This window comes from Alligator sinensis, unplaced genomic scaffold (assembly GCF_000455745.1).
Source record: "Alligator sinensis unplaced genomic scaffold, ASM45574v1 scaffold857_1, whole genome shotgun sequence".
In the NCBI taxonomy this organism is placed as follows: domain Eukaryota; kingdom Metazoa; phylum Chordata; order Crocodylia; family Alligatoridae; genus Alligator; species Alligator sinensis.
The window spans coordinates 618,980-640,021 of NW_005842439.1; the positions used below are offsets into that span (position 1 = coordinate 618,980).

A 21,042-nucleotide genomic window follows, 5' to 3' on the forward strand; every position below is an offset into this window, starting at 1 on the left:
CCACGGTAACCACTGAGAACTTTATTGTGTATGTAAGCATTATTGCTTGAGGAGGAGAATGCCCAAAAAGAAATTAAACAGCATTAATTTATTCAGTGCGCTATTTACCAATAAATATTTTATTATATTTGGAGAAAGAAATACAAAGCTGTTATCTCACCCACAGAAATAATAAATGAGCAATTAAAGGAGTCACTCTTGCAAGATTGTAGGCTCCTGGATTTCCATCTATTCTCCTTTTAAATTAATCATTGAATATAATCCCCAAGTTGTTTGACTACTTTTGAAATATCGGAACTGATTAGCTTTAAAGGGAGAGCTATTGTTATGCTGAATTACCATATTTTCAATCTCTTTGCAAATCTTTTGCATAGTCTGTGGAGTCAGACATCATTACTTCTGGCTTTGGGTGGGGCAGCATGAGTTTGAATTCACAAATAACCACATTTTTTCCCCACCCAGAAGCTACCTACCTGTGTGAGGCCTATGTTTGTAAATCGGGTTATTGTACTCAGTTTACTGCAAGCAAAAAGGGCAGGTATAGCACTGAGCCCATACAAAAATGAAGGCCAGCTAAATAGCAGATTCACTGTCTATAAATGTTCTCCTTGGTATCTGTTTAGCTGGTGATTGAGAGGTTCAAATGGCAGGTTTGTACACTAGATACCATACTGTGGGTAGGATATGGAAATGGGACACTGGACATTTATGTCTTGTTTATTTAGACTGCACACAGACACTATCTTCTAGTATCTAGCACTATGAGGCCTCAATCCCTTTTGACACCTCTGGCTCTACTGGAATACAAAAAAATGATTGCAATTATCTTATTGATTAAACAGAGACATCCTATCAGGTCCTATCTCCAGCCTTTGCTAAGGAAAACTTTGGAAATTTAGGTTGTGATAGATTTAGGTTGTGCATGAGTACTGAGACCCAGCCGCTCCATTGAAGTAAATACACAGACTTGGATTTACAGTTCCTAAACTCATAACAGAAAATGCTGCTCCAGGATTTATGAAACGTTGCCAGAAATCAGCAGGGTGTAGGATGGAATAACATGATTCCCAGGCTTAACTACATTACCACGCCAGTCAAGCTGCGCTTTCATTCTGCAAGTCTCGAGCTGTAGACTAACATAGACAAAACATACCATTGCTTCCTCCTTCTTCCATGTTTCCACCAGAACATATCTGTATGGCAAACTTACCATGCCACAGTCCCAAAGCATCAATATTGAGTTAATTAGCACAAGGACCAGCTAATGGGCACTGTCACTTGAACTCCCACAGGAACTAAAACCCATGGCAAACCATACCAACTGCTCTAAATCCATGGGACATTTCTTTGGCCTGACTTATCTGACAAAATATATAGCAATGCATAAGTATGTGCTTCCTAAATACCATCTTTTTCATACACAACACACCCCAGAATATAATATGAACTTTATTTTTGAAATGCAGAATGAAGAAAAAAAGATTTTTCCAGGGTTATGGCTGCATAAAGCAGGGGCAGAGCCTAATCTTCAGATGACTCACCCTCCCTTTCCTGATTATCTAAAACTGAAACCCTAGCTGTTTCTGAAGACTGGCCTCCATGGGTAGATCTATGGTTCTGAAAAGAGCTAAAGACCCTGCAAGGCTGTGAAATAGGAGGAGAGCAACAGGAGCAGCTAGACTGCAACAGAATTGCCCTAAGAAAGGTTAGTTTGATGAATGGAGCGTCAAGACCATTAATAAGGAGAGATGCTTGTTAACACCTGTGGAGTGAAGAACAATGAGCCATCAAGTCAATTGACTCCCTCAGGTACCTGAATAATAATGCAATAGTTGGTACACTGTAACAGGAATCAAAGCAAGGTGCTTCTATCACTGTTAGCAAATCAGCTTCCCCACTTAATATATACACCCCAGTTTGGTGGGGGAGGGTTTGGGGGGAACGGTTCAGGTTGTATGCGAGAAAATATGGCATATACTATACAGTATATATATATGTTCCAAAACAGAACACTTCACAACTTGTACAACTCCGAGAATGAAACGCTGAGGGAGCACAAGATGGATATTACCCACTCAGCTTACTATTGGCAAGCGCTCAGATACCATGGTGTCTGAGCATAGTGTAAGAATTGAAATAGAATCGGATAGAATCAGATAGGCCCATTATCACACCTTCAGGTTTCCATGTTCCTCAGAAGAAGGGTCAGACCGATCTGAGAAGAAGCAGGCTAGAAAATGCAAAAAGGAACTGGAAAGAAAAAGGGTCTATTTAAAGATGCTGAGGGGAGGCCCTTGTGCTTGAATACAGTCCTAAGTGACACCTTTAATCCTCCAAGAAAGGCGTCCACAGCTGTGGAGGATCACATCACCCTCAAGCTGTACTTCTTGCAGCCAGCCAAGGCAGCCATCCTAGAAGAGGACACGTGTCTGACAAGTTCTTGCTCCTATTCCCAAATCTTGGCAGCAGTATTTTTCCTTGCTTCTCAAATGCCTCTCTGAGGCTCTACTGAAACCAGCAGTCTGCTTAGTAAAGCACCACCAGTTACCAGCCAGTTACCAAGTCAGGTACTATACATCCACCCAAAAGCAGTAGCTGTATACCCTGTCTGCAGCATAAAGTCATTAAAAAGCCTCCTCTCTCTCTGGTTCAATGCAACATGATACCTAGATTGGTTTACAGACCCAAGAACCTGAGATTATGGCCCCCTTCAGAGTCCTTTGCACCTAGGTATGATATTTTGCAATGGCTTCCCAATAACACATCAGGCTGCTGCTGGGTCTGGCAACTAGACTCTGTTCACAATCCAGACACCTGGACTGAAGCCATTGCTTCAAAATATATTTCCCTTTGGCTTCTGCTCCTTGTTTTATTTTGCTGATCATTGCATCGCAGGGCTTCCTTTTGGAAGGAATGAATACAGCACACTCCAGGATTGAACTGATCCAATTTAGGGATGTGCTCAAATGGCAAAGTTGTATATAAACATCTTTAAAATCTGCGAGCATGAATATGCAGCAGTTTTGTCTGGGCTCATCCCTAACCAAAATTACTCTTCTGAAGGCAAATAGCACGGAACTGGGGAAAAGCATGTGTACCCAGGAATACACTATGTTGACAAGGAACTGCACTGTTTAATACAATAAATTGCAGCACTTTTCAGATGTGAATCACACAGCTCCCTACAAACATTAAGACAGACCCCCAAACCTTTTCCCTGCCTCGCCATGATGTGGATCGCCATCACTGTCCCTCACTTTACAGAGGGGAAAATATAAGGTGCAGGGAGGTGAGGCCACAGTCACACCATAAATCTGTGATGAGGCTAAGAAAAGCACCTACAATTCATTTCAAATAAAATATGGAACAAAAATGTGCTATAGGGAAGGAATTACAGAACTCAATCAAGCACTTCCACCTGTTTCACCTGCTGGATTTACTGCATTTTCTCCTTAGTCTTTAACAATACAGAGCTAGTTGTGTTTGAACAAGCACTTCCTCCCTATGGACCCATCTTTTCCACCCGCCTACATGGGAAGCTGTTCAACAAAGTGTCACATCTCATGTGACTATGCACCGTGAAGTTACCAACAAAGTGCAGTTATGAAGATGATTCATCACGGGATGGATTTTGTTCCCATTACTCATATTTGAAAAGACCCTTACCCTCCAAGAAGTCACCTATGCTGCAGTTTGACTCCTGAAAGGGTAGGCCAAGCAGGGAGCATTGAATCTGGCCTTATCTACACAGAGTAATATTCACCTCTGTGCACAAAGCTCAGGCAAGAAATAGGAACAATTTAAGCCATCAATTTAGGAAGTTCATGGTGAACAGATCTTGATCTGGCATTCAGCCAAGGGATGGATTTCACCTCTGGTATCTGGAACAATGCCAGATCCTTTACCCACGGCAAGGTTTTGCTCTGGGTTAAAGTTGCCAGAAAAAAAAGATATTTATTTGAACTTAGAAATCTACATCAATTAGCCTGTGATATCCCACAATTTCTTGGATCCCTTTTGCAAAGTAAATTGCTTCTTTTTTATTATTTTTTTTATTTTAGTGTTCTCTTAATCTCCTTTTTTAACAAATTTGCCCTTGTGTGAAAGTTCCTTTTGACACAAAGTTCCTTTGTGTCATTTCCTCCTCCTCTTACTAATGCATCTCTAATAGAGCAATTACTTTATTATGCAGAACTAGTGGTAAAACACATTATTATATAACCTTAAAACGCTTCTATCAAATTGGAAGTGTTAAAAGAATCAAGAAACTTTGGGATAAATCAAAACACCTGAAATTTTGCAAGGTGCTTTTAAACTTTCCTTTAATGTTCTTTCAATAATTAGCACTGTAGATAATGTCTCGCGGGGTTGACCCGTTATTTCACAATGACTTGCTTACGATACTTACAGACTTTGACTGGATTTAATGTAACCATCATTCATTTTTTTCCTTCTATTTAATCTATTTTCTGCTTTTATCCAGAATTAGCTTTGTTTAGTTCCATTATTCTATCATCATAATTCTTTCATACTCTGCTAATAAGGGTTTTATATGGTTTTGCCTACCCTTGCATAATGATTTCTGTATGTGCACTAGCTCCTACTGTTTACTCGTATTTCTTTCATTTATGCCTAAATTTTTATTACCTTCTTGTTAATTATAAAATCACTAAAAGATTTAATAAAAGCCTGTCTTTGATTCAAATGTTAACCCCTAACTTGTAAAACATATCTGAAATCAAGCATAATAAAGACACATCTGTGTTTTCTGCATAGCTTTTTTATTCTATGGGGGCGATAAAAGTGGCAAGACATGCTACAATCTCCACTTAGAAGACTTCATCAAGGTCACTCCAAAGAATACTCAACCTTTCGAGAAGTAGGTTTGTGAACTGAAGTTTTTGCAAGATACCGTATGTATCAATCCGAGCAACACCTTGGGATCTTTGGAGGAATTCCAGCATCTCTAGCAGTTAATAAACTAGCATAAATTTTGACATTACAGCAGAGTAATGTTGGGGACGCTTTTGTTTTTTGGGGGGGATAAAAGAGCAGGGATAAGCTAGTGAAAATAAACTAGTTGTAATGGGGTGAACAGATCACATTTTACTCCTCTGTGCTCCTGACTGGACTAAATATAACCATGTTCATGCATATTTCTCAATCGTTTTGATTCCTGTCTAGCAAGATACTGGGCTCATTTGTGTTAGTTTTGGGCTGCCCTGTATCTGCCAGTGTGCCAATAATTCATTTGCTACATGTAAGTCAGTTGACAACCTGTGCAAGCTAGAGCAGAAATGCTCTGATGGGAATATCCTGATATGCTGAGCACCAGGATTTATGTATGTTTAACAATAGAAATAGTCCTTTCTATTGCTGTGGTAAGGATCCCTAGGTATCACTCTCTCCTGGTTTCTGACATGCTTTCTAGAATGACAATTAAAGTGCTTTTAATCAGTCAACACTGGACATTACATTGATTACACTGATTGAGGTAGGAGGAGTGGAAACAAAATTACTGCCAACTACCTTCAGCCACAGGTCATTTTCCCAAGGTAGAGAAACCCTGAAATGGAAGTGACTGGTCTAATTTTCCCATCCAAGCTAAGTGAAAAATCACACAGACCCAAACAAATAGCATCAATACTGAATAGCAAGTAATATTCTAAATTTCTTAATGATCTGAAATACTGTTGCTGGTATTAAAAGGAGGAGCATTTATATACATTATTGAAAAGCATCTATCTATCTATCTATCTATCTATCTATCAACAATTTTAACAATGATCTATCTATCAATAATTTTAACAATGGTTTTAACAATGATCTTTTAAAAACAAAGCCCTGGGCTCTTTGAAAAGGCTGCCAGGTTGTTGAAAGGTCTGATTTAGATATACAGCTTTCAGTCTGTGCTGTAACAAAGCCTTTTATTTTCTTTTAAAACTATGACTCATGCATAACCCACACAGCACCATAAGCTGATAGACCTCCATTTAAAAGGAAGGGGGGGGGGGGGGGGGGGGGCAATAAAAAGAAGGGGGGGGGGGGGGGGGTTCAGCCACAGGTATGCTGATTAGGCTGCTTGCAACAAGCACACTTGAATGAAGCTGTGGTGCGTTTGGTCAGCAAGTGCTTTATGAGTCCTGTGAATGAGATCGCTGCCACACTTACACTGGAGGGAAAACGTGATAAAGTTAAACTTAGAAAGGCCAGCTTCCTGCCCTGGCCAACATGCCTCTGGGATCTGATCTCTGTACATCATAGAGCAGAGAGAACTGCTGTGTAAAAAATGGAAGACAGACCCTAGACTAACAGAAGTCACGCTCCGTGGCCTGTTGTCACGCTCCGTTGGCCTCTTCTGATGTAGCAGCAGCAGGAGAGACTTGGCCTTGTATTTACATGGAAGAAAGGCAGCAGACATATCAACTTAACTTTCCACACCCTTGTTCTGCTCAGAATTGCAGTCCAAGTGGTGGCTCTGATCCAGTTCTGAATTCCCTCCCCTGAGGATTTGCAATTATAATCTGATAACTGGCAGGTGTCTGATGATGGAGCAGAAGCTTCCCTGGGCACTCCACATCACTTGAGGATCATTGCAAAATGAGATGATCCGCGTACACCCCAAGATCTACAGAAACAATTGATAGAGTCTCTTCCCAGCCTTGATCTTGCAAACAAGGCCCACAACTTAGTGCAGCTTTTCATAAATGAAATTTGGGAAGAGATGCTGACGGGATGACGGCTTGCTCTCTGAGAGGCAGAAGAATGGTCCAGCGAATAATGGGTAGGGGCTTTTGTCTGCTGCCAACAACTGGTCCAAGGCACAACTTAGCATTTGAATAGAGACAACTCTGGAAGGGCAAACTGTTATTTTCTTCCCACTCGACGGTTCACCTGCTCCTGTATCTGAAACAGTGCCCTAAACACTTTGTCATGGCATCACCCAGGTAACACTGCCAGTCTCCATGAGGGACGGCTATATCCCTTTTCCTCCATCAAGCAATCTAAGACCCAATACTCAATTTTGGGAAGCCTGCCCCAGACATACACAGGCTAGGACCCAAACCTTCCCTGTCACCTTCTTTTCCAAGTTTAGGCAAGGAAACTTAACTAAGCTGGGATCTCCCCAAAGGGGAAATCTCTCTTCATGGGATATAGATGCATTTAGTGAAGGGAGAATTCCTCTCCCTTGCCAACCTCCCTCCACCCCAAAAGCTGTCTCCCTTTGGATCCAGGATGCTGGTTTATTCCTGGAGGCGTGGAGGGTCGAAAGCGACAGCTCAGTTTGTTCCTGTGACTTCATCAGCTCAGCATTTTAATCATAGGGAAAGGTCAGGTGGACACAGCTCCCCAGTTCCCCCTCCTCCTTTCTGTCTGTAGTGCAGACAGGTGGACATTCAGTATAACAAGCGCGCGGCCTAGGGGCAGTGCTCTCCCTTTCCCTCTCTGCCCTTCTTGTTTGCTAGGTTCATCACGAACCAAAGGAAGGGCTCCAGCGATATCGTCATTATAACACTACAGTTTTGTCTTTCGAGGGGAAGTCCCATGTTTTAAGCGTTTTACAGACATTGGGCTACTCTCACAGTCTGTGAGACGGGCTTTGCATAGGGCAACTCACTTTTCTGAATAACATAATGTGACGGAGTCTGAGCCCTTCTTTTGAGCTAAGCCTCCCAGCACCCTAGCCTGATAGCTAAGTGTTCTCCCCATTAATTGTCCAGATGGGAAAATTCGATTAAATGAGTTACAGAGAGAATGTGTAGCAGATCTAACAATATAAGCCGGCTGTCTTGCTTCTCAATCCTTTGCTTAAGCCACCAAAATAGACTGGCTTTAAGTGTTCAGAAGACAAGCAAAAGAACGGCAGGCCTGGCTTATGGAGCAGACTCGAGCCCAAAGGAGAAGGTGGTGTTGGTTCTGTCTGCTTTCTATAGAGATCAAATTGATGTTGGGCCTAATACAGAAATTGAGCTGGTGTTATAAATCACACTGGCAATTACTGTGCATGAAAGACCCCTCAAAGCAGCTGATGGCAGCAAACCAAAACACGGTGGCTCTCTCTATACTCTACTGTTAGAAAAATGCAGGTTTCACATTCAGACTCCCTTTCTTGAAAAGGAAAAGAAAAAGAAACGCCAAGGTTCTTTGGAGGAGCAGCTATTTTTCCCTTAGGACTTTGGATGATAAGATTGCTCTGGGGTTTTTTTTAATAATAATAACAATAAAAGTGTTGCCGCTCACATGAACTTTACCCCAGCCTACAGCACCTCTTGAAAAACCAAGCTGTGTTCTTTCTAGAGAATAGCTTGTGAAGAAGAAAACAACCTTGTTGTGCTCCAGGCCACCTGAGGGATACAGCCTTGGCTTTGCCCAGTGAATTTCCCATCAAGCAGATGCTATTCTGTGAATCGGGAGCAGGCCTGAAAATGAACAAAGTCATTCTCTGCTGCACAGCTTGGCAGTGCCCTTGGGCAGGACAGTCTCCATTATGCCTTTCTCTGTCCTCTTTGGAAAACGTGACCTAAGAGTGAGGTGCACATTTTGATCTTGTTTTCTGAAAAGATGGCAGGTCACCACCCAACAAAGCAGTGTCAGGTAAAAGGCTATAGAGATGCTGTGATGAGGTGACAATTTGGTGCTTCAGCGAGAACCCGCACAGTAAGGTAGCTATCTTTTTCTTGACTTCAAGGGGTATTTTTTGTTGCACTAAATCTGCGGTTCTCAAACTTTTTAGACTCAAGGCACCCCTCATTAGATTCAAGGCATCCCTTGGAAAATGCCAGTTCTTAGGCTTTTGCTCATTTCTTGACAACAGAAAAACAATAGAGCAATTTTTCGCTTGCAAAGAACTCAGAACATTTTTGACATAATGGACTTCTATTTGAAATCTTTAGGTTTATCTTGTAATCATGCGCAGGTGCTTGCATACCTAACAGTGCTACTATTGTGTGACACCCTGCAGCGCTCTTAAAAGGATCTCACAGTGCCCTAACTGAGAATCATTATGCTAGATATTAATTCCAAAAACCACAGTTATAAAAATGAGGAACTCCTCCATAGAGAGAGACCAGAGAGCAGCCCAGCCTTTAAAATTGCAATGTGATTCAGTCCCTCCCAAAGATCTGGTTTATTCAGTGTCTGGTTCAGTAATGAAAATAAGGGAGAAAAAACTGAACTTCCCCAAAATGTTGGTGGTACTTAGATCCATAGACTTGTTTCAGGCTCTTCTCCAAAGACATTCCTGTCCCAAGGAACAGAAGCACAAAGTGCACCCAACTTGTACAAACAATTACCAAGATTGCTGGTCCAGCTAACCAATGTGTGTGCACTATTGTACTGATTGTGTGTACAGCAGTCTGAGCAATAATATACACTGTACTTCCCCTTCCCCTTGCATCCTCCCTGTCTTAGTTTTTATCCCAATGAGAGGGGCATAGAACTCAATTTTGTCTGTCTGAAGCTGTCATTCCCCTCATCCCTCCCCACTGAGAGGAGTAGCATATGCCTCTCTCTGGCATGCAGAATGGCTTTGGTCCATGGGTGGGTGCTTTGTTCCACCCCCTCTTTGTTATAAACAGGTGTGCATAGACTATCCATTAGACAAGCACTTATTAAAAGAACAGGGAAAGGTGAAAAGGAATAATTTTGCCTTCTGGGGTGATAACAGGAATGCAGGCAGGGGGCTGGAGTGGTGGCACGGTCCTCAGATCCTAAAGAGGCTTCTAGACATATAAATACAGTTATAGATTTAGGACTGTACAAGGTCCAGAGAAAAGGATTTTTCTTTTCTCTGGTTATGTTCAGCTAAATCTTGCCAGTGAGTCCTGGCTCTCCTTCCAAATACACATCCAAATCCCAAGCATCTGCAGTCCCTGCACTCTATACCATCACACACTGGACGCGTCTACACATTCATTAATGTGCTTTTGCTAATGCACATTAAATTTTCAAGTACCATTGTGAGGTACTAGAAAAAGGCACATTAGCCTATTTTTATGCGCATTAGCGAATGAGTGGGTTTTTTCCTGATGCTTTAATGCGTATTAAAATAGGCTAATGTACATTATAGTGCACATGTAGACATGTCCACTGAGAGAGAGCGCTACATCTCAAGAACCCGGCCCACACTGCTACATGTTAGTGCCAAATGCTCTCTTATTTTTGCACATCCCTGAGTGTATCCATTCTCTGTGCTGAGTCTCACTGGCAAAACTCTGACTTCTAGCTGGCAAGGTTTAACTAGGTCCCCTCATGGCCTGAGTCCTTCACCACCACTAATCTACTGGTGTAATACCTGTACTGGTACAAACAGTCTTTCAGCAACATACCTATAATGTCCCTGTGCCTAGGACAGGGACTGCTCCAGCCACAATCCTGAGCCCTGTTGCCCCAAGATTAGAAGCCAACACGTCCTTTAAAATTCCCAGCATGTTTCGGAAATCCCTTCTTTGTTGCTGCCACATATCATTGCAAATCTACTGAAGTTAACAGGTATGTTCAAAGTGAAGTGCTACTGCCTGCCTGACACATTTTTAAACCTGACTGCATTATGCTTTAAGTGGTGTTTAACAAACATTAATTAGAACACATCCTCTAATATGCTTTCTACCCCAAACCATTTTCCCATTTAAAACCAGTGGAGTTGAACCAATGCAACTGAAAGGAAAATATGGGGTCATATAAAATATGTCAGCAAAACACAGGAAAAGATACTGAAAAAATCATGTTATGCAGAAATGCAAGGAAAATATATTTCGATACAATCAAGCATTGTTAGGCACAAGCTCTGTCTGAAGATGCTTCACAAAGTTAAATCATTTGTAATGCCTGCGGGGGAAAGAAAATATGTATGGAGCACAGACAAGAAGGAATATGATATGTTCAGATGACATATGACAAAGGGCATTGATGTGATGGATAAATACATAAATAGTTATACAGATCACCTACTTATAATATATATTATGTCATGCCCTCCCAGTAGATTGGTAGTTGCATTCATGACTTTTTTACATTGTATGCCGTGTATGTATTGTGGCATTATGCATTCTTGTGTAGCATATTTACTGTATGTCTTACAGTCTGTAGTGTTTGTGCATATATATAAGATCCAGCTGAAAGAATACAATACATTTTATAGTATAATGCTATATTACATCTCAAATATTTATGTTAAAGGAACACAAGATTGTAAAATCAAGCATGCAAAAGTTAGGAAATGCTAGAATTAATGTGGCTGTGCAACTTTACCTTTCTTTCAGCCCCCATGGGTATATGCAGTTAGGTTTTAATTACACTATTTTTTCCACAAGACTCTTGATTCATTCAGTGCATGGGGTGGATGGTGCACACCGAATGGATAGCTACTCAATGCATCTACTTTCTTGTCATTCAACGTGTGGAACCATGCATTATTTACTGTGCAACATCCAAACCTGGCACAGAAATAGGATGTATGTACTCCAGGGCTCATCCATGCTCCTTTCATTAGAGCATCTTAGATCCTCACAAACATTTAATTGCTCAAGTGAAGTGAGGAGCTGTGTTACTGTTAACCCCACTTTACACCTGGGTAATTTGAGCAACAGTGGCTATGGTGGTATCTAATTCTCCAACTTTGTATTCAACTGCCTTCACTACAGGGCCAACCTTTCTCTTCCTGCACCCCTCTGCTTCATTCACTACGTACCTGCCACTTTGGCGGCAAATGAGGCATGGGTCCTATAGACAATAACCTCATTTTCTGCACAGCACAGATTCATTCCCAAAACATGGTCCATCACATGCACTGGATGAGGCAGGGCTCTGGTAGAAAAGTAGCAGAGTTGGAATCTGGAAGGATCTGGCCTTACGTTAGGAGAACAGCTGAGACTGACCTGGTGACACGGCGTGAAAGTCTGATCCCTCTGATGCCAATCCAGTGTAAAATGTACCTCAGATTTCTCCCCTAGGGTTGAGTGTTTGTACTGAGCTGCAAGTCCTTTTAGCACCTTTCTTGCTTTGTGGACTGGAGGGAACCAGAGGCTGTTGCACAAGGCCAGCCCTAGTGGGAAGAAGAATTTGTGCTGCCAAGTTGCAGAAAGAGTTCCTCCCAGTCCTCTTGGGACAAGGGATGGGGTGGTGGGGTGGTGGAGACCGTGACTTGTGGCCTTGAAGACTGAGGTTTTTTGACTAACTTGGGGAAGCCCCTCAGGACTCTTTGCAAGGCATCATTTCCTTTTCTCCCTCCAGCAAATGATATCATAAATGTATGTGACTAGAGAAGCACAGAAAATAGAGACAGAAGAAACCTACTGGGACATCCAGTGCAATGTTTGTCCCTGCTGCCCAGTCCTGAGCACTTCAACTAGTCTGGTGTTAACTACTCCAAAGCCAGGGGGTCCTTCAGATAGACAATGGATACAGGCTGGGAGACCATGGGACATAGGAGTCCACTTTAGGTGTGACAACCTGCAAATTATTTCGGGGCCCAAGGTGATGAATTTGCATAATAATGGGCATCTGTTTTTAAACTGAGATTTTTCTTTTCTCTGGGTATGTTCAGCTAAATCTTGCCAGTGAGTCCTGGCTCTCCTTCCAAATACACATCCAAATCCCAAGCACCTGCAGTCCCTGCAAAAGCCAGCGGGAATTGGTGTTACTCAGCTTGTCTTAGGACTTAGCTTTTATTTTACATAAAGCCAAAAATCCCCTATGCACTTCCAAATAGATAAGCACAAAATACATTTAAATTCACTGTCACTAAAGCAGCAAAGATCTTCCCACTTGACTTCAGGATAACAATAGAACTGTCGTGTCAGCCAGCCAGCAAAGCAGTTCTTCAAAACCCAGTGCAAAGAAGTAGGGAGATTCAAGTTGGCAAACACTGGCTCCTATATCTGTTTCCTTCTGGGCACCAGTGTTATTTAGACACATCCTCCATTGACACACAAGATTTTCACCTTTCTTTCTGAGTTGTAACAGTTGTGAACCTTACAATCCAGCACAGTCAGATGGAGCTCCAGCCAAAGATCTGCCAACAGCCCAGCAAGTGACAGCAAAACAGAATGTATGCACAAGGGCTGTGGCCTCGAGAAGCATGTGAATACAGCTCCCATCTGGTCTGAGCACAGGCAGAAAAATCTGGGATGCCATAAATGATGCTGGCATGCAATGCCACAGAATAATGAGATATCCCGAATGGTAGCATAGGCCATCTCATTTCTGGGCATGACAAGCAGAAAAAGAGACAGGATAGGAGGTATCTGAAGATTCAACCTACTTCTTGCTTGGCTAACTAGATTACAAGGAAGAGAAAGGAGAAGAGGCAAGACATGAGGCTGTCACAGTGAAGATAAGGCAGAACCCTTTGCATGTCAGGTTTCAGCATGATTAGAGAGCTGCAGAGACCCTGATCAACTTTAGAGGCTTTAATGGGTTAAAGCAGAACTCTTTTATAAATGCAAGAAGTCATTTTAAGGCCCTTTTAATCAGTCCTCAAATGCAATCTCCTGCCGATGAGATAAAGCTGGACCTAGCCCACTCCAGATAATTTGACATTGGTGTATGGCTATAGGTTGATTGTCATATTTCCTACCACTTGTGGGCAGTGTACAGGTGGGTGTTTATTTAACAGGCACAAGGACTACAGCAAGCAGCTCTAAATAAGTCCAACCTTGATAAAAACACTGCACTGCTTGAAAAAAGTCGAAGTAGGGCTTTGTAGGCAAAGAGAGAGAGTTTCAATATGGTGCAAGAATTGCCAGGAGCCAGGGGGGCAACTGGTCAAAGTAAGAGAAGCAGGAGCTGACCATCGCAACTATACCTGGGGGTGGGGGGAGGAGAGGAGCCGAGAGGAAGGCAATATCTAAGGAAGAGATGACTATGGGGTAAAATGCAAAAAAAAAACAACCCCCCCCCCCCAAAAAAAAAAAAAAAACCACAAGAAAAAACTAGGCTGATAGGCTGAACTGTTAAGCATTTTGCTTTGCAGTACAAACATGAAACCTATTAGGCAGAGAGAGTGTTTTTTTGATCTGCAGTTTGCATTTTCAGAGACAAAGCTTGTAAGCAAGTCAAGTGCTTTCACATAGAGATATGAGCTGAAGTGCCATGTTCCCTGCCATGACGTTTCTGTGACAAGAAGCAGCTCTGCTTTGAAGTGGTTTTTACTGCGTGTATTGTCACTTCTACAGCATTTGTAACACGCGGCCCTTTAATTGGCTTGGGCTGTCTTTGGTGGAACAAGTTCCCTAATTGCACTCAGGAAGAAGTTTTGCAGAGCCCAGAAATTAAATTAATTTTTTGGTATGACTAAAGTGTAAATTTCCTTACTAAGTATAACCACACCCAGGACCGGGTCTGTGATACGTGCTCTGTGTTATACTCCATGCCAGGGCCAGCTGGACAGAGGACTACTCTGGCACCGGAACCTATGCTAGCCCCAGGTGGGAATAGGGTTCGCTCAGCTTGGGTGTAATGGGGTTTTGTTAGAGTGGGTGGGGGAAAGGGCTCCCTCAAGTCAGGGTTTGTGCCACTTTCTCTAAGGTGAACTCCCTCCTTCAAGCCGAGGGTAACGAAAGGCTGGGTCAGTGTCCGGAGGAAGGAAAGTTCCCTTCGTCTGGAGCCGATAGGGTCTTGAGCTGTTGGGAAAAGGGCTCCTTGGTTCTGAAGGCAATGAAGTCTGCACTGGAGGCAGATTTCTTGGGAGAGAAAACTCTGTGGATAAGGCACCTTTATGGTATAAAACAACCAAAAGGTGTAACTAGCAATTTCAATGCAGAGACACTAGAGAGAAGGGGCTGCTGCCACTATGGTGTGGGATCCCCACCCCCTGCCTCGCCCCACCCTAGTCATGCCACTGAAACAAAGCAAGCAATTTGCAGCAAATAAAATACCCAGCAAAACAGCTCACTCTATGTAGCAAAAGAAGTTGTTCGCTCCCAGTAAAAGGGTATGAAATCCAGCAGGACACAAAACAATGAGACCAGTTTGCAGGAGCTATCATACAAAATAACTCAGCGCGCAGAGATGCCATCAGCAAATGCAAACATCAACAAAAGCCGTCATTTCACAACCCAGTGCTGCCAAAGCAGAGCAAACATTTATAGCTATTTTAAGTTCCAGCAATGGCCTTTATCACCAGAGTTTTTGGAGCAGTGTTAGGTGATGGCATTGTGGACTAACACCAGTGATCATTCCCAGGGGAAAAGCTGAACATGCCAATATTGTTCTGTTCATCAACAACTTATTGTTGCTGGCACAGCACTAAATGCCTGACATCCCAATGGAATAGAGATAAGCCAGAACTTTTTTATTCTTAAATGAGTTTAATACTATTGAAACTAAGAGGCTTATAACAAGGGTTTGAATTTCAGATATAGATGACAGATTCTGTGCAAGTTTGCTGTGCACACAGCCCAGCCGCCCTACTTAGTCCTTTTAGACCTGTAGCAGCACATGCTGTACTAATCCTGGACCCCTCTACAGCGTTATCAAGAAATTTCATCCCTGATCTCTGTAGCGCTAAAAGTTATAATTTAGAGAAGTTGGGAATTAGGATATGGTCCCTCAAGTTAGGAGTTAGAAATTGTTTCCAGAAGTTGCCTACTGCTCCACAAATAATTTTATTGCTAGTTCTTCCCATTCATTGTATGCCTATGTTTACTGAACCTGTGGGGGGTGGCGCGCACACAGACACACAGCCATAGCCTGCACACTGTGTGTAGAGCAGCGCCACTCCGGTAAGTCTGTGAAGGGGGAGGGACAGAGGGAGAGGGAAGGGATGGCGGGGCCTGATCAAGGCCCCCCATGGTGAGGGAGGGAGTGGGGCAGAGGCAGGAGCTGGGGTAAATGGGGCCCTGGGGCCAGGATAGGTTATAAGATGGAGCTGTGGGCAACTCGTCTAGGGGCGCAGGGGGGCATGGCTCCCCACACTGCCTGCACCCCTGGGAGAGGCATGAGGGGCATGTGCCCCCTGATTTGTGCGGAGGGTGGAGGTGGGCTGCCTGGTGCGGGCTGGGGCTCTGCACCCTGCCGCCTTTGCCCTGGGAGTTGCACGATGCCATGTTGTGCCTCCCGCCACTGGATGGGCAGGGAATGTGGTATGGCCAGTGCGTAGCTCCCGGGGCAAAGGCAGCAGGGCGCAGAGACCCAGCCTGCAGCAGACAGCCCACCTCCACCCTGTACACAAATTGAGGGGCATGTGCCCCCCCCATGCCTCCCCCAAGGGTGTGTGCAGCAGCAGGGAGCCACGCTTTGCACCCCTGTGCCCCTGGACAAGCCACCCACAGCTCCATCCCATGACCACCTGGCCCCAGGGCCCCATTCACCCCAGTGCCTGCCTCTGCCCCACTCCCCCACTCACCATGGAGGCCTCAATCTCTCCCCCCCCACTCTTCCCTCTCCCCTCACCCTACGCAGACTTACCTGCTGGGCAGTGTGTATGTATATGTGTGTGCGGGGTAGTGGGGGAGGGAGGCCCCATGTGTCTGAGTGTCTCTGTGTGTGTGTTTGTGTTTGTGTGTGTCTATGTGCCTCTGTGTGTGGATGTGCATCTGTATATCTGCCCTTCACTCCCAAACTACAGCTCCCCCAGCCCTGCTGCTGCCGCTCACCCCTGATCAATCATACCCCGCATCGTACCAGGGTCCCCCCTCCTTAGGCTCCAAAACCTACACACACACCCACAGCCTCCCACATCTTCACAAATTCCCACACACATGCATGCACATCCCACCCCCACCCCCAACCATACAAAGTACCTCCATAAGTTTGCATAATTTTGAGTTTTTCTGTGCATAATTTTGAGTTTAAGATTAAAATTATGATTAATTGCGACATATTTTTTTAATCGCACAACTAATTGCACTCATTTTTTTTAATCAATTGACAGCTCTAGTAATAAGCATCTACATATAAGGCAAATAGGGTACTTCTAGTTACACCTTCACATAACAGAACCAAGGAACAGCCAATGAAAAATCATATGAGATTTTTTTAAACATAGCACAGCTTTTACCTGTGGATCTCAGTACCCCCAGATACCAGTGAAACAACAGAGCTGACAGGCTCAAACAGGATTTGATATTGATATGATTAATAAAAATGCACACAGTTATATCAATTTGGAAAAACATGTCAAGGCACATCATCCCACAGGGTACAATTCAGAAACCAGCTACCCTATTATGGGATTTTATACCTCTAAACATGCATCTCTCTGGTCACGGTTGGAGACGAGGTGCTGGAATAAATAAATAATTAGTCTTGCCCAATGCAGCAATTTCTGCTGCTTTTATATGAGTTCTGGGGCTCGCTTTACTATGGGTTTCCAAACTACACAGATAACAGCGGCAGTCGACTCCACAGGATGCTATTGCCTTTGAAGGTGTTAAGGTGTGAGAGAAACAGACTATTAACATGCAACACATGCAAGCTTTGTCTCTTGTTAGCCTCTGTCTCCCTTCTGTCCAGCTAGATGTACTGGGAGCAGAGAACCATAAAAAGATGTGGATTTGTTGGAATTTCTAGTGGTCTTAAACACAATTCTTGTAGAAATTTGCCCATGCAAAACTCATTTTTCCTTCCATCCACCTCTCATGACAAAATGATGGATGTTTGAAAGGCATTTCACTGCACTGAATATGACATTCAGTAAAACACAGGTTCCCAGCCCAAAGCAGGCACTATTTCATACAAATGGCCATAGCTAGGCTGGAGATTTTATGGTGTGAAGAGTGTGTGTGGGTGTGTATATGTGTGTGTGTGCATGCACACAACTCTTCCTACCCTCACTGGGTACCAAACCTCCAAACCTAAGCAGAAATGTAGTAGAAATGTCGCTCCAAGGACTGTCATTGCTATGGGCTCGCAACCATCAGCAAGGAGCTGCCTGTGTGAGGTGCAGACATCTGTTGATGATACTGGATGAGCATTTCAATCTCCCTCTCCCTGGTTCTTCATCCTGTCTGCAGCTGTGGACAGGAAGTGAGTGGCACCAAAGCCTCTCAGAAGTGCCTCTGCTGTCTTGTTCTTTGGAGTGTGCATAGCCACTTCCCAGAGAGTTGATGAGAGCAGCGTGACAGCGTGAACTTGTTTGTTCCAGGCAGATCTGCTGCCACCTTCTTATTATCCTGCTAGCTAGTGCTTCATATTTGCCTAAATCTCAAACTGACACTACTGACAGGTCCCATTCATTGCAAACCAGGTTATTTCTCACACCTCTCTGTCCCCTGTTGAGCACTGACAGATTGCGGGACTGGGATGCTCCAGTCTATCCAGGCTTGGGAATTGATGCATAGAAGCAATCACCAGCATTAATTGCTGCATAGCAAAACGTTGTTTGATTAAGGGTTTCAGGGTGGGAGATGCAGTCTGGGATGCCTGCACTCTCGTGGCTTTGAAGCAAACCAGCCAGGGAGCTTATCTGAATGCCCTCAGCCCAAGAAGTCACGGCTTGTTGGCTACAGAAGAAAACAAGCATCTCTCTCATTAGTTCAAGCTCTTCTTACCTGCAGGGTGGAGAGAAGAACTTTCAAGCCACTGGCTTCTTGTTCAGCCATGCTGGTCCCCACTCACACGCCCTCTCTCTCAGCAGCAGCTAGCATGCTGCTGGAAAACAGAGCTGCCTTGCTGCTGGCCTCGTCCCGTTTAAGAAACGAAGAAGCTAAACAGAGATCCCAGACACGCACGCTGCTACCACTAATAATCACAGCAATGCAACTCTAGACTTCAGCGGGAGAGATAAATGTACCCCCTCCCTCCGTGCTCTCCCACTGTGACAGGAAGATTAATTCCTATATAAAGAATCCCGGGGATTAAGTAAAGTGCTCAGCAAAGGTCTGGATGTTTGGTGTGTGGGGAGGGTGGCAAAGGCAGTGGGAGAAAGCAGGAGAGCCACCAACCTCAAAGAAAGCCAGGAAGAAGGGAGGGAGAGCTGAAGCCCTGGCTGGCTGACAGACATTCCCAGCTGACCTGCTGATCAGTTCCAGAAAGCCTGGCGCGGACACTGTTCTCTCTGCCTCCCGTCCAGTGAAATTGGAGACACGCACACAGAGACACTCTCAGCGTTAGCGAGCACTGACAATGAGCTGACACATGGGGACAGCAAAAGGGACAGGGAGACTGGTGGTTTGGACTCGTTTAGGCCCGATGCTTATCCACCACACCAAACAGCTGAGGACACTGATGGAGTTTGGCCAAGGGAGTCGCATGAAACAAAGAGGTCCTGAGAGTCTAGGTCATATTGAAGACACTGCCTTCAGGATGGGCACGTTGAGGTGAGCACTTAAAATAAGCAATGTGCAACCTTAATTCACTTCCCGTGCGTGGATTATGATACAGTTTGTAGCTACAGGCTCACCCACTAATTTTTCCATGGGACCAAGCCTTCTTCAGTGCGCAGAATGGATGGTTTGTCCTTGGCGCACATCTATCCATTCAATATTTAGTTTTACCTTCATTGTTCCAGTCCCGGTTCTTCCCTTCCTCGCCTCCTCTGATCTACTCTCCCACAAGCACTTGCTCTCCAGTCACACCCCCATTCCCTAGTGTTTCTCATCCCTGGTCCTAGGCTCCTTCCCTTTCCATCCCATCCCTGCCAACTCTTTGTCCCAGCTCAATTTCCCACCTCAGCTCCCAGCCATCTCTCTTGGGCTAATTACTACCTGTCTCCCAACCTCAGCTCCTATTTCCAGTCTCCATTTCTCCCAGTTTTCCCACACATTCATCCTTCCCCCAGTCTATTACCCCTGCCCTGAATGTGTAGCTCTTGTCACCTCTGCATTCGAATCAGGACATTTCCTCCTTTATCACTATCTTGCCTGGGGACACTGAGAGCGCAGGAGAAATACAGACATCTGAACTCATCTCGGGTCAGCAGCAGGAATTTCAGGGAAAAGTTCACTCAGACTCTAATAGCCCACAGCTGAAGCTCAGTTCAGCTAGAGTCACTGTTTTGGGCTAAGAAGTTACAGGCAATGTGTATTGAACATGTGCCAATTGTGGCCTTCCAAAAAATTATACTTTTGGCAAACTTGGGCATTTTTCTTGGGGGTGGAAATAAAAGCCCAGCTCTCACCCAAAGACCCCCATCCATATTGCCACATGTTCAGGGTCAAGCTACTAACCATATTTGGGGGCAGAAGATAATTTGTTTCTCAGGTCAAACTAGCAGGCACCTTGGTATATTTTTTCCTTTCCTCTGCAGCCTAGGGCATGGATAAACTTATTATTCATTGAATAATCATACCAGGAACTTTGATGACTTGTGAAAATGTTTCCTGCACCATTTTGCAACCTAGAAATGTCATAAGAAATAACATTTTTCGTGACATGGCCAACCCTAGCATCTAAACATACCTGTCACAACCCAAGGGTGTGATTTGATGTGTGCACGCTTTGGCACTGCTAAATTATTTCCCGCCACTAGGAGCTTTCTTTGCAGGGTGCATTTCTTAGTTGCAAAGAGAAATGCACTGTGCAAAGGAGTTCCCACCATCGCATGCAAATTTGTGTCCCACTATTGGCCAGTTCTAAATTATTCCCACATGGCGGCTAGTGATTGGCTTGCTAGCCGTATAAGAGGCTTGAGCGGTTTCCGCCCAAGTTGGAGGACTCCACAACCATCTGGAGGAGGAGAACTTCACATCTTGTGAAGATCTCTAAGCGCTGCGGAGCCTATTGGACCCAGCGTGTATCTCAAGAAGGCTATAGGGGTCTGATCAACCTCTGGCCTCTCCCCGTCGCCGAACGATCCCTCGACGAACCCCTTCCCTGCGCGCAAGTTCCACGGAGCCTAGCAAACTTCGTGTGAGTGTATCCAGAGCTCTTTCTCCGAGTTGTTTTTTTCGGTTGACGCGACGGGCTCGCGTGTTTAGAGCCTTCAACCGAATTGGGCTACAGGTTCGCGTGGAAGGAACTCTTGTCCACTTCTCTTCTTTTCTGTCTGTAACTGCAACTCAAGCAAGCTTTCCTGCCTACACCGCGACCATCTTCGGTGTAAGTAAAATAATCTTTAATCAACCGCTAAGCGTCCGTGCCTAATTCTAGTCCACAGGCCTG

At 44.3% G+C, this 21,042-nt stretch overlaps 1 protein-coding gene across 3 annotated transcripts in view; it reads right to left on the reverse strand.

The window, feature by feature from the left end:
• AGBL1 (ATP/GTP binding protein like 1) overlaps window positions 1–18,829 on the reverse strand; it is a 403,598-nt gene extending 384,769 nt beyond the window's left edge. For 2 of the 3 annotated variants that reach the window (XM_025211966.1, XM_006030348.2), the window contains exon 1: window positions 18,492–18,829. In XM_025211966.1, coding sequence (XP_025067751.1) covers window positions 18,492–18,542 — 51 coding nt within the window. In that variant the 5' untranslated portion in view covers window positions 18,543–18,829. The remainder of the gene's footprint in view (window positions 1–18,491) is intronic. The other variant, XM_025211967.1, reaches the window with a different exon arrangement.
• Between the last annotated feature and the right edge of the window lie 2,213 nt (window positions 18,830–21,042).